The following is a 13,885-nucleotide window of genomic DNA, read 5'->3' on the forward strand; positions in this document are numbered from 1 at the left end:
TATGTTTTATTTATTTATTTATTTTTGGATAAAGACTGAGGCCACACTGCATTATATTAATTAACCCACTCAGTTAAAAGATTGGCTACTAATTCATTTTGACCTAGCTGCTCCATTGGTTTGTGAGGTACAATTACAGTATTCATAATATTTATTAGTTAGCATCTTGATGGAGTGTCTAAACAACAAAATCAAAATAATGATTAACTGACAATCAGAACATTCAGTTAAAATAGTCGGACCATTTTACAGTTGTGTACTTAGCTACCAAGCCTTTGATTTGAAGTGAGGCTGAAGGTGACCTTGTTGTGATAGAGATCAGTATGTAGTTAGCATGATAACAAAATTATTTGCATTTGAAAAGCAGCAAGGTTTGTATCATAACCAGGTCACCCTCAGCCTCACCACTGTTCAAAGACTATAATTGTAAGTTAAACTTAACCACAGTAAAGTGTGTGCTCTGATTGGTCAACTTAGTGTGCCTGTGGGTGTATGCTGCTGACATGAGCAAATGCAAAGACTAGTTTTCCCCACACACATGTTATTTTTGTGGTTACATGAGATTTGCTATTCTGACTAAAAGGGGACTGCTGAAATGTTTCAATGTTATGTTATAAAACAAATGGTAAACACCCTTTAAAGGTATGGAGATTGGAGGTTTGCTTAGCACTCAAGAACCCAGAGTCTCTCTCAGCTATTGCCTCACGTGACTCTTATGCCTCTTTCATGCTTATCAACCTCCTGTGTGTATCCATAACAAGGGTGTATGTGGTGGTGTTTATCATTTGTTAAATGGCAACCAACTATTTGCCGGGAGTCTATGAGACCTCAAAGTAAAAACAAGCCAGTTGCCTTGAGGCCATGAAACTGGGAGTGGCTGAGTTGCAAATGTTTTTCGGTTTTTTAAGTCTGGTTAGTGGAGAACATGGAGGAACCCTCTGGGACTTAATAGAGGGGGGCTAAGCAAAATCAAAGTGAAACGGTGGATTGAAACTCAACACTCACTTGAAAACTGCTCCATTTTAATGCATCACTTTTTAAAATAGATTCTGGGAGGAGGTGTGTGTTTCCTTACCACTTAAAATCATGAAATGGTTGCCAAGAATGAAAATATTGGTCACCCAGAAAAGTAGACACAGCATCAAGTATTACTTGACAACTGAACTACACCACTAATAGCCTCAGTAGAGTGAGTGATGTGGGTAGGATTTTGAAACTTGGAATTAAGAAGGTTTGAGTTGGAAATTGTAAGTAAGAAGACAATAATAAATTGTTTGCTCTCTGTTTTTGTAGGCTTGGAGAAGTGAAGGATTACCACTGACAACAAGTAGCAATGATGCAGCAAAAATGTTTGATGCTACCCTAACACAGGTTGGCTTTGGTTGAAAATTTATATGGATAGCAGGGCTAAACTCTAATTCCCTCCCTATGATAAAGCCCCACCAAATAGAAGCCCCTTCCCAAAATAAGCCTTTCAAAAATAAGCTCCTTAAAAGGTCCTTTGAAAAATGTATTAGCCCCAGAACTTATTTTCAGAATTTTACAGTAATTCTCACAACCATCAATGAATAGCAGTGACGAGTTTGTAAATAGTCTATGGTGCTCTGTTGATGGAGGTTATTACAAGATGAATTGGTTTTATCAACTGAGTTGATCACCAAAGATAACTTAAATGATTGGGGTCATACCATAACTTCCATGTAGCTTTTTCCTTAGAGATATGACAATTAACCTTGAATATTAACCTAGTGAAAAGTAGCATCGATCCTCATGAGAAAAATAGTATCTAGTTTATTTGTTTCTTTTTTTGTGTGTGTGTTTTCAGTACACAGGATGGTCTGATGACAGCAGTGTCAATGGAATTGAGGACTCTGTCTCAAAGATGTTAGCAGCAGATCCCAACTTTGGTGAGAACTTTTCTATTCAGCATTTTGAATAGCAATTATTGTGAAACTTTTTATTGGCATGAACTAATGACAATTCTGGACAGAATAGTCTACCGTTTATTAAAGAGATAAGACTCAGTTGAAACGTGTGTTAAAGTGCTACTGCGATGAAATGTTTGCATTTTATTTTCCCAATCTTCTGGTCTTAACTTCACATTTAGACCCTAAACTATAAGTCATAGAATAAGCATAAGTTTTGTCAAATTTGACAATGTTATTCCTTAAAAACAGTGCCGCGAAGACATTAAAATTCTTCCGCCATTGCTCAAATAACACTGGAGAGCCCAGGAAAATAACTACAGCAGTTTTAGTTGTGACGTCATTGACTCACTTCGACAATGTCGCAAAGGCATGCCTTTACAAGAAATACGCAACAGAAAGCTGGGGAACAATTCTTTTGAATTTTATTCCCTCTTTCCTGCGGAACCAGAAAAACAACTATCTCTCGGCATACCAAATTAGCCACGTTTGTTGAGTTGTTGACGTCACTTCCGTTCTTGACCCAGTTTCTTCTTCTTCGCACTGAGTTCTGTAGTTCAAAGAATGGCGGCCGTTTAGATCATGAAACTTCAAGGAAAATAATATTACCTCTCGATGGAGTTTTTCTTAAGATTTGGCAAATTTGTTACTTAGGGTAAGTACTTTCAACATCTCAGGAGAAAAGAAAAGGTGAATTTTTGGTTGCAGTAGCACTTTAAGGAGATTGATTGTAAAAAGGAAATGTGAATTATTATCATAACCATTTTAAAAAAAATATTGAGTGGAGTTGTTGAAAACTAATACCAAGCATGCAAAATACTCTTCCTTGGATCTCCCCCTTGCCATTTTACTCGCCATTTTTAGTTTGAAAAAATTCCATTCCAATGTCCATTAGTTGATCCTCTTTGTAAAATTGACTGCTTGGCTAAAGTCACTATTCCTTTCCAAAAATATGATCAGCTTAGATTATTTATTGCCATATTAGTGACTGGGTGATTTAAAAATGACTTCTGGTGACCTCTAGAGATCACTAGAGCTTAGTTATAAAGGAAGATCTTTATTATTTTGACTACGTACACGAGAGTGCTTTTGACTTTGATGATCCTAATCAGCTAACAATATGCTTGAGGAATGTCATATGTCACTATCACTCAGGTGAACCCACAAATGCTGTAATAATTATTAGAGAGTTTCTGTGGTTCAGTGATAGAGAAGTGTTTAAAAATCTGACTTACTCTAGGCACAAACCAGACCTTCATTCTGAAAGAGTATTATGGTATCCTTTTTGTGGAGTGCCCCATTTAATTGACATCACCTGTTTTTGTTTCAGTAATGGGTCATGTGATCTCGTGTGGCTTAGACCTGATCTCATCTGGAAAAGGAATCCACACAGATCAAGAGCTGAAGAGCAGCATGCTGTCCCTCGAAGGGTTAACTGCCAGGAGAAACATCACAAACAGAGAGAGACTGCATGTCAAGGCAGTCAAAGAATGGGCAGAAGGGTGAGTGTTACCAAGATGTCATGTTAATCACTGAGACAAAATTTTGACTTTTATCAAGTATTTGTCTGTTCCTTTAAGACGCGTTTATCAAAATGGGTGACTAATCACATTTTTAATGACTGTGAAATGAAATCATATACGTGAACTGCGGATGAAGAACTGAGCACTAATTAAGCAGTAATAATAAATAAAGCCTTAGAAACATTTTTCAGGCCTGTACGGGCTTTGAACCCATGATCTCTGAGATACTGGATACTGCAGTGCTTTTAAACACAGATTGTTCCCTTTCCCAGACGAGCTGTTTACAGTATCTATGGTGCAATAGTTTATCTCATAACTCTATGGTTGCTACCAAGAAAACATGCAAGCACATTTTTCACACCAAGAATTCGCTGCTCATTTTTATGCTTAAAAAGTGACGGTGGTCTTTATCATCGTCGCCTTTGTCACTTCTGGACGACTAAAAATATCTTTGAAGGAAAAAAATTCTCATTTTTTTTTTTTTACCTACTCACCATTATCGCTACCCCTGTAAATATAAAATTGTCGTTTACAAAACAATTTGTGAAATTTCTGCTGCAATGAGTGGCTAGTGGCAAATTTCTCAAATAATCCCACCCCCCCTACCCCCTCATCATCAGCGCTACGCCATAAGAGGGTGAGCGACAAGGAATACAATTTCGTTGGACAAATAGGCCGTACTCACCATATCTCTTAGTTTCACTCTCCTTTCTTTATCTCTTCTGCTGTAGTTTCTTGAACAACCCCTAGTAGGTAAGATGGTAATATGGGAATTGAGGGAGGGCGATTATAATTCTTGCCAAAGCTTTCAAATGTACGTCTTTTCCTTCATAGAGGTGCCCCTCTCCCCCCCCCCTCCCCTGCTATGGACCGCAATATGAACAGCTAATAACAACATACTTCCATTCTCATTTCTTTCAGAAATACTGCCCAAGCATGTCTAACGTGGGAGGATATTTTAATGGAGAACCCAACTGACATGTTAGCTTTGAAAATGGCTCACGACTCCTACTTCTATCTTGGATACCAACCTCAGTTCAGAGATTCCATCGCAAGGGTGATGCCGAAATGGAAGGAAGACATGCCACTCTATGGGTAGATGGCTTAGCACTAACTGTTCTAAGTTCTTTCAGTATTCAATCAGTGTTTAGTGAGTCTTGTGTGGTGGATCTTGCCTTTCTCTCCGAAGTAAGAGGCTAGGCAATCAGAGAACTTGATCTCATAAACAGCCCTGTTTGTGTCTAAGTAAAAAAGTTGTTAAGTTAAACTTCAATTAAATACTGTTTTTGATAACCGTAATGACTCGATTTAGAGCCCATGGCGCTTATTTACTTACTGTACTTCAAAGGGGGTGGGGGGGGGTGCTTATTAGAAACAGGGCGCTTATGCAAACAAAAAAAAAGGAATGAAATAAAAAAAAAAAAAGGAAAAGAAAACAGCGAATGAGTTGAGTGTTAATCTGACAGTTGTAAATTTTTGAGGAAACACGAAATTACCTTTCTATCAACGGCAGATATCTTCACGGAATGTACGCGTTTGGCCTGATAGAAACGGGATTTTACAGAGAGGCGGAGAAGCATGCACTAAAGGTTGGCTTTAAGACTGTTGATAGCGATTTTGTGATAATTAACTTCTTAAACAATTTAGAAAGAGCTTGTGGTTACCTTCATTCTGATTCGTGGCCGAGTAGCGGGCTTACAGTCTACAATTCCTTGTTGAACTTTACATGATACTTCAATGATGTGGTTGTGTTCATTGCCTGAAGAGGCAGACCTCACCATTTTGCAGTCAAAACGTAGCGATCAGAAGTGGTTACATCCTAAAACGAACAGTAGTATTCCGATGGTAGTGTTTTATTTGTTTGTTTTTAATGTTTTTTTTCTCGCGGTAATTTTATCTTGCGAAGGGTCTTGAATTGAATCCAAGAGATTGCTGGAGCACTCATGCAGAGGCCCATGTCATAGAAATGGAAGGACCTCAGGATGAAGGGATTAAATTCCTCAGCACGACCTTGAATGACTGGACTGTAAGGCCCACATACAGTGAACTTTACTTCACGCTAGCATTGCTGTCTTGCGCTTAATATATAAATTTTTCGAATTGTACTTAACGTTACCACCGCTTTCTTACGCATAATATATAAATTTTCTGCTGTTGCTGCCGTCTAGATCTGGAGATTGAAAGTAATTGGAACGGCTGTAATACGTTGGATTTAGAAGCCCTGGGCTCACATACCAAGATAACAGCCAAGTTTTTTTTTTTTTTTTTTTAGCTTGCGTTGGCTCGTAATATCAAGAGTAAAGTTACATGATTTCTTTTCTTCAGGGGATTTACGGCAGAATGCGCCTAACCGCTGGGTTTTCATAATGTCACGCGTTTTAATAGCGAGTGTAAAGTTATCACAGTAGATACACACACGCACACGCATGCACGCATACACATCCATGCAATAATTCCGCGAGACACGTCCTTCAGTTTGAGCCTCATTAAGATTTTTGGCAATCGTCAGAAAACCCTGACTTCAGATAACGTTACTATAAAATACTCTCAGGAGTCCGCCTCTTTTTTTCGCGTGGTATACACTACGCCCTCAGTGTTCCAGCACGTGCTCTGAAATACATCGAGCCGTTTCAACAAACTTACTTCTCTCTGCCCTCCGATTCAAGTTTCCCCAGCAACAACAACAAAACGACCACATTATTCCGTAAGAAATTGCACAGACCCAAAACCGGAATGATTAGTGAGGAAACAGTTGAGAGAGGAAGGGCTGGGGCTTATGGCCAACGTTCACTTCTTCGTTTGTAAAAGTTAAAGATGTTCGTATTTCTTTCTTTCTTTCTTTCATCGTTCAATCACCCTGTGTAGATGGGAGCTATGCTAGCCTGTCATAATCACTGGCACTGGGCGCTATACCACATCGAAAAGGTTGTTATCTCTTTCTTTAAAGTTAATGTTATGGTTTTGGGTTTTTTGTGTTTGTTTGTTTGTTTGTTTGTTTGCTGCTTTGGTTTTCGCATTTGTGGTTATTTTTTTTAGCCATGTTTGCTATTAAACGCCAGCCTTTCTTTATTAGGGAGAACATCAAGCCGCAGTGGACATTTATGACGAGGAGGTGTAGTGTAAACATGATCGATAACCTGTGATTTATTTTTATGACTAATTCTCATCAGGTCACATCTGATAGGTACATACACGACGTACATGTCAAATTAAAGTTATTTTATGCCAATTTGTTTTTTAATTCGCTCAATACTTGGAGATTCAAATTATTATAATATCTTCTTTCTCTCTAGAGGTATGAAATACTTCATGTGTGTATGTACAGTATCGTACACCTAGAGGGCAAATACATATTACAGTGACCTCGTTATGGCGCTGTTTGAATTGATTATAACTGTGTAGCTTTTCTCTCTTGGTCAAAGGTTTGGAAGCGTTGCCATTCTGGTGCCATGCTTGACTTAGTGGACGCCTCCTCACTGCTCTACAGACTTCAGATGGAAGGTAATGAGATAACACGTACCTGCAGATGTGTTGTGAATATCATTATTTGTTTTTTTGTCGATCGATCGTTTGATCTATCGAACGATTCATAAATCAATTCTTGGTACAATCAGTTCTACTAATCATTTGGCAGTAATTCTACTAATTATTCAACCATTCAATCAATAATTTATTTAATAAATAAATCAAGGTACTATTTAAATGATCTAAGAATCAATCGAGATAAAGCCTTAAAATTAAAGCATTATTAATCATTGTAATGCAATTATTGTATACTGGAATTATTGGCATGGCTGAATTAAACGCACAAATTGATCTATTTTGTTTTACGATGTTTTTTTGTCATTGTTTGTTTTTTTCCTTTAGGTGTTGATGTTAATGATCGGTGGAGAGAGCTGCTTCATTTGTGGGAGTCACACACAGATGATCACATTCTGGTACGTGTCATCGTTACGCGGCGGTGTAGCATACAATAAATTATCATCTTCATAATTAGCAAGGTGAGGAAAGTCGCAGGTGCTTACTGCGATGTCAACAAACCTTGCAAAATGCCAATTACAGTCTCTTTTGAGAGAGCTTCGATGTTATATTTCTTAAAGGTTAAAGCGCATTGACACGAAACTTTTTTCTCTTGTTTCTTGTTGTTGGATATCTATAGAAAACGTTTCGAAACCTCAAAAGAGCTGGAAACATCTAAAAATATTTTTTTTTGCTTTCAAAATACGCGCAATTTGCCTTCAAATTTGTCCCGGTCATCGCGCGGCCAAAATTGCACGTGACGTCACGTTGTGTACCCAGATTCTTCGAAGTCAGTGGAACTTTCAGAAGAGTCGGACACAAAGGAATCACTAGAATCACTGGACATCTGTGCCTTTCAATGCACTATCTATCTACTACGAAGTACTGCAGAATCCTCTTAGCGACAACAGACCTTCGCGGCAAAGGTAAACAATGTGACGTCACGAATAACTTCGACGGCGATAAACTAGGTCCCAGTCTCCGGGACAAATTAGAAGGGAAATTTTTCGTATTTTGAAAGCAAAAAATATGCTTTTTACATTTTTTCCAGCACTTTTAAAGCTTCGAAACGTTTCCCATAGATATCCAACTACAAGAAACAAGAGAAAATGATTTCGTGTCATATGCACTTTAAATGGAACCTCCACTCTTCTAACAAATAGCGCTCAAACTATTCCAAATGTATTTCTCAATACATCTGGTTTGAAAAAAATTGTCTCAGCAAGCATTCTGTCTTTTTTTTTTTCTCTCTCTTTGTGCTTTACATGTATTCTACATGGGAGATGTCTATGACATAGTGTCACTTAGTCCTCAAGGGATGTTGGCCATCTCCTGGAACTCCTTGTATATGTTTGAGTTCCCGGCTTCTGTAATTTGTTAGTAACCGTTGATTTCAATTTTCAAGAGTTTCAAAGGTAATCGGGGATTGCTTAGATTTTGTCTCACTCTGTTAGGTGATTGGTCTAGAAAACCCATAACACCTTTTAAACCAATCAGATGCAAACCGTGAACCAATGGCAAACTGGGTACCCCCCGCGTTTTCCCGCGCTTCGGGCAGTTCTAATTTTGAGTCCTCATTGGTTCTTAGCGATAGTTTAATTTCTTTCCTTATAATTGGCTGATGTGATTACTTTGGTTTTTGTTCACAATACCCAATCGAGAATCGCCCTCTTTTCCTGGGTGGTCTTGCACAGTGAAAAATACAAGCCATTGCTTTCACCCAGACCTCTCCTCACCCAAAGCCCAGGTCACTCGCACATCCTTCATGAGCTATTGTTTAATTAATTTTTTTTTACACATTTTAATTATTAATTTTTTCAACTCAGGTTTTCAATGATGTTCATATGTTGATGTGTACACTGGGAGCTAAGAAGGAAGATACAACACTAAATCTATTGATGTCACTTAGAGATTATGCTAGGTAATATGGAAAAAAGTGTAGGAGAACGCTCTGATCAACAACCTGTCATTCAGTGAAAGAGTGTTTAGTTATCTCTCAAGCGTTGATGGATTTGTGGCATTCTGATTGACTTTCTACACTTCCTTCGATGTAAAATACCCGTAGATCTAAGTTATAGTTATTTATAACTGACTATATCACTAAGTACTTTCCCAGGAACTGAACAGGAGACTATGACAAGCGAGCAACAATTTTATTATCACTTTCTACAAACGAGATTTGGTTGTTCCAGCTCGTGGTCGTAAAATTATTTGCAGTGACAGGTTCTCAGTGAGAGGGTCTTAAAAAAAAGAAATCAACTGAGAACGGCGATGTATTCAAACCGCAGAAAGATTCATGAACTATTGTAAAAGAAGCACGTTTCGTTAATCTTAGGTTAACGTTTGTTGACGTATTTAAGCGGGTGATTTCCGTTTCTAGTAATATAATTATCTTGAACCTCTTTGTTTTTATACGAGACGTTTTCAAGGCAGGGAGGGAACTTGAAAACGGGGAATCAGGCGCTAAGTTATTTTTCATCTCAATAATTTTTTTTATTAATGGATCATGTTCTACTGGGACATTAGCTCAATCATTATTATGACTTAGCCTTATAATGTCTTTTTTATTTGTTTTTGGTTTTATATTTTTTCTTTTGTTTTTCAGGGATGGCTCAGGAACAAATTGCGAAGTATCTAGAGAGGTTGGTTTGGCCCTTTGTGAAGCATTTGAACAGGCTGACAAGGTAAATTCACCTCTTTTACGGTCTCCCAACTTGACTTCACTAAACACTTATTTGGATATATCAACAAAGTTGAAATGGTAAATTGGCCACCCTAACGATTACAAAAGGTGACGTTTCGAGCGTTAGCCCTTCGTCGGAGCGAATAGAGGAATTGTGGGTTGTGTGTGCTTTTAAAGCAGAAAATGGAGCTCCGTCATTGCTGGGAACATGGCAACGAGAAAAACAAGAATAAATTAGAATGAAAAGCGTTTGTTGATACCTGTGGGATTTAGACTGCCGGTTTGAAAGATGAGCTTTTGTTCAAGATTTTTACGGCTTTCCGTCTTACCTAAGTGTAAGGAAAGACCGCAGATTGCCATATGTTGCTTAGAATGATTAGGTAAATTAAAATGTCTAGCTACTGGTTTCGATGTGTCCTTGTCATTCCTTTCCACGTCTCGAAGGTGTTCTCGCAATCGGTCACCTAGTCTTCTGCCTGTTTCGCCGATGTATATCTTTTTGCAATAAGTGCAAGTTATGCAATAGATTACATTGGTGGAGGTGCACGTGAAGTGATCGGTGATGTTAATGGATCGCATAGGTCCCGATATTTTATCAGTGTTGTGAATAAAAAGACACGTTTGCGAAACAGGCTCATCTTTCAAACCGGCAGTCTAAATCCTATAGGGATCAACGAACGCGTTTCATTCTACTAATTTATTCTTGTTTTTCTCGTTGCCATGTTCCCACCAATAACGTAGCTCCATTTTCTGTCTTTAAAAGCACACGCAACCCACAATTTCTCTATTCGCTCCGACGAAGGGCTAACGCTCGAAACGTCAGCTTTTGTAATCGTTACGGTGGCCAATTCACCATTTCAACTTTTTTAATATATCCAAATTAATTCGTTACTCCCACCGACGCAGCCCCAAACAGTTTCTTTCGAAACTATCAGCCTTTATTCACTAAACACATGACGGACTTATGACTGGAACAATGAAATGCTTGAGGTTTAATTTTGCGTCTTCTTTTTTGAGAGGGAACTTCGACAGAGCTGTAGACATTTTAAAACCCCTCCGTTATGACGTTGTCAACATTGGGGGCAGTAACGCACAGGTTCGTGTATTTCATTGCAATTCATTGTAATTAATTAGTACAACTTGTGGCAACATCTCTTTGGTTCTTCTTTGACACAGCGGGACATCTTCAACTTATTCCTGATTCACGCTGCTCTGCATTCTTCACGAAAAGAGCATCATCATTTGGCAATGTAAAATGCAGTTTCTTTCGTTTGAACCTATATCCTTTTCATACCTGAATGAGATATCTGTTGATCCTAGCAAAAGTTGAAGTTTAAGTTTAAGTTTAATTTATTCGTCACAAGAATGGCTGGAGAAAGGAACAGAACTTTCGTTCTAATTGACACCCACCCCCCATTTTACCCACCCATCCCACCCCGGGGAGGACATCCATCACACAGTAATCTCGTGTGTGGGAAATTAACGTCTCCTACCCTAACCCTACAGGAGACGGGACCTCCATTTATCGTCCCTATCCGAGAAGACTAGAAAGTCTAACCATTTGCAGATATTATTACAAAGGCAGCACGTTCTCTCAGTTAATTAAAGACCCTAAGTGTTGGTCCGGCCAGACTTGAACTCACGACCTCCCGCACAACAGTCCGGCGCTATACCAATCGAGCTAACTGGGAGGCGGTTTGAACTAACCATTGGCTTGGCCCCATTGGGGCCAGGTAAAGTGAGGTCGACACATAGGCGTGATATGCAAAAGATATCACGTTTTTATAAAATTCAGATCTAATGCATGAAATATAACCTATAACCGAATTGAAATGACTACTGCTAAGCAGTACTTGGGCTGAGTCTTCAAAGGAAAGTGAGGTGGTCTTTTTGAACATAAACGTCAAGCTTTCCGTCATTGTTGAGGTCCTTGGGCTAAAAACAACCCTTTGCAAAAGATCCACAGCGAATAATAAGTGTGGCCATGCAGATGAACACCACCCAGCTCCCAGTTTAAAATTGTTGGCTCAAGCTGTGAATCTGATTTTTACATATCTATAATCAAGTAAGAAAGACGGGGGGATAAATTGCACGGGGGAAGGGTGGGGCACCATTTGTCACGGTTCCTGACCTCGCAAATGCATTTTCTAAAGTGTACCTTTTCATCTAAAACGATTCAAAGAAAATTTTTTTTTCACGTACGCTAGCGTTTTCGTTTTGCTCTAAAACAGCTCTCATTACTGGGTCCACCTTTTAACTTGTGTAGTCACGAAACAGCTTTTTATTGTTATTGTTCCCTTGTGTTGATGCATCCATAGTCACGAAACATCCGAAAATTCAAAAAATACGACTTTTCTAAATAAAAGCCGACAAAATTAACCTGTAACGAAAAGTGTGTCTTCTTTCAGGAGCTTATTGACAGAGAGAAAGGCAATGAAAGAAAACGCTCCAATGACAGACCGACTCATGGGGCAGGCCCTTGCTTTACGTGTGTAGTAAGGTCAGGAAAAGACTCTTTGAAATTCATAGTCGGATGTACAACACCAACACGGTCCGCGTCAAAATAATGGCTCCATGATATACTTTTAAGAAATTTAATTAACCATAGCAATTCACCAGCTGGACTGTAATCCAATTGAATAAAGCAGTAAGGAAAAGGTTTTTTATTGTCATTACTAATGCATGGTGAACTCTCTAGAATGTAAGCGAGTTAAAAATCAAATGAATGCAGACAATGTATCCCACAAAAGCGAGAGAAAAGGAAATTGATCTCTGGACACTCAAGGTGGCTTTTTTAATTCACCGTTTATTTGTCGAACTGGAATTTGGAATGTTTTTGTTTGTTTGTTTGTTTGTTTGTTTTTTGTTTTTGCTTTTAACAAAATAAGTTTTCAGGTTATTCATATGTAATTACACAAAGATAGTCCCTAAAGCGGAGGGTTGCTGCCTATTGGACACAAACTCGGCTACTTTCGCCCCCATACTAGCGCGATATCCTTCCCTATGGTAGGCGGCGAACATTGCTGGTGTAAAGGACTGATGATTGATAGAGTGCTGTGGGAAAACCCCACATAACGCCTCAGACAAACTGCGACATGTATTCCCATGGCAACATTCACAGCAACAGAACGTCAAGCGATTAGCTCTCTCCGATGACAGCTCGGGACCAGCCCCCCAAAGACCAGCCTCCAGGTCTTCATCCATGTCACGTAATGCTTCTTCCCAGGTCACATAAGGTGTAGTTTTCACTGCTTTGTCAGGGTGCCTGGGGACTATGTACAGAATTTCTCCTTCTCCAACTTTAGTCTTACCGTCGCTGTTAACGTTCTTGTCATAATAATGTACTTTGAATCTGGAAAAAAAAAAAAAGAAAAACGAGACACGACAACAGCTGAAGGTGCGGTGCATTTCTAGCAACTCATTACGCTTAAAAAACTGCAGACCTACAATTTGCCTAACCGTCCTATAGCCGTGCTTATTCCAGGCAGCGAGTGCCCTATCTTTTTGATAAAAAAGGCTAGGCTAGATTGGGAAAGAAAGAGAACAGATAAATTTTGCCCTTGCAATATTATTAAATCATACAAAAAGCTTTTACTTTTTTTTTTTTTTACGTTCATACCGTCGTAGCTCCTCAATCATCCGCAACTCAGTGGTATACGCTTAGTATATATTCTTGATGATCTGGCACTGTAGGTTTTGTGTGATTCAATATTTTTTTATATCCTGATGATAATACTTTCATCAAGTTATTCATCACGAAATACAAAACAGAAATTTTGTTGACTTGTGATTCCTACCCTGACTAGATTATATTGTAGCTGATGGTATAAATGGTTTTAATTTTTTTGTAATAATTCTTAGTCTTTTTTAAATACTCTTTTAAATATTTATGGCTTTTAAATACTTATAACTCTTGTAGATACACGTACATTTCTGTAACAGTTCTTTTTCTTAGACTCATCATTGTCACGTGTCTAAATAAAGTTATTCAGTCATTCATTGATTCATTGAAACAGATAGCTGTTTTAGTAAGGAAATGGAAGAGTAGGCATTGTCATATTCCTACATCAGTATTGTCTAATTTTAGGAATTACCTATGCCAGCATAGGGGCTAGATAGTTGCATGACTATTTTCACATGGAGTTTCTATGTCTATGGAAGCCATTGCCCACCTCACAATAACAATAATTTAACTCATAGTCAATTGCAGGGTTACCTCTCCCCTGCCAACCAGT

General features: G+C 38.5%; 1 protein-coding gene and 1 pseudogene across 1 annotated transcript; one reads left to right on the top strand and one right to left on the bottom strand.

Moving 5' to 3' along the window:
• Nucleotides 1–13,885, bottom strand: part of LOC148737333 (uncharacterized) — a 381,470-nt pseudogene that overhangs the window by 197,539 nt on the left and 170,046 nt on the right.
• LOC148737347 (tetratricopeptide repeat protein 38-like) lies at nt 1,298–9,733 on the top strand. The gene is made up of 12 exons (XM_088748711.1): nt 1,298–1,371; nt 1,826–1,907; nt 3,256–3,427; nt 4,370–4,543; nt 4,962–5,037; nt 5,355–5,474; nt 6,314–6,373; nt 6,522–6,560; nt 6,871–6,949; nt 7,316–7,386; nt 8,794–8,888; nt 9,573–9,733. The coding sequence occupies exons 1-12, from the start codon at nt 1,348–1,350 to the stop codon at nt 9,730–9,732; spliced, it is 1,152 nt and encodes a 383-aa protein (XP_088604837.1). The 5' UTR covers nt 1,298–1,347; the 3' UTR covers nt 9,733.

This window comes from Stylophora pistillata, chromosome 2 (genome assembly GCF_964205215.1).
Source record: "Stylophora pistillata chromosome 2, jaStyPist1.2, whole genome shotgun sequence".
Taxonomy (NCBI): domain Eukaryota; kingdom Metazoa; phylum Cnidaria; class Anthozoa; order Scleractinia; family Pocilloporidae; genus Stylophora; species Stylophora pistillata.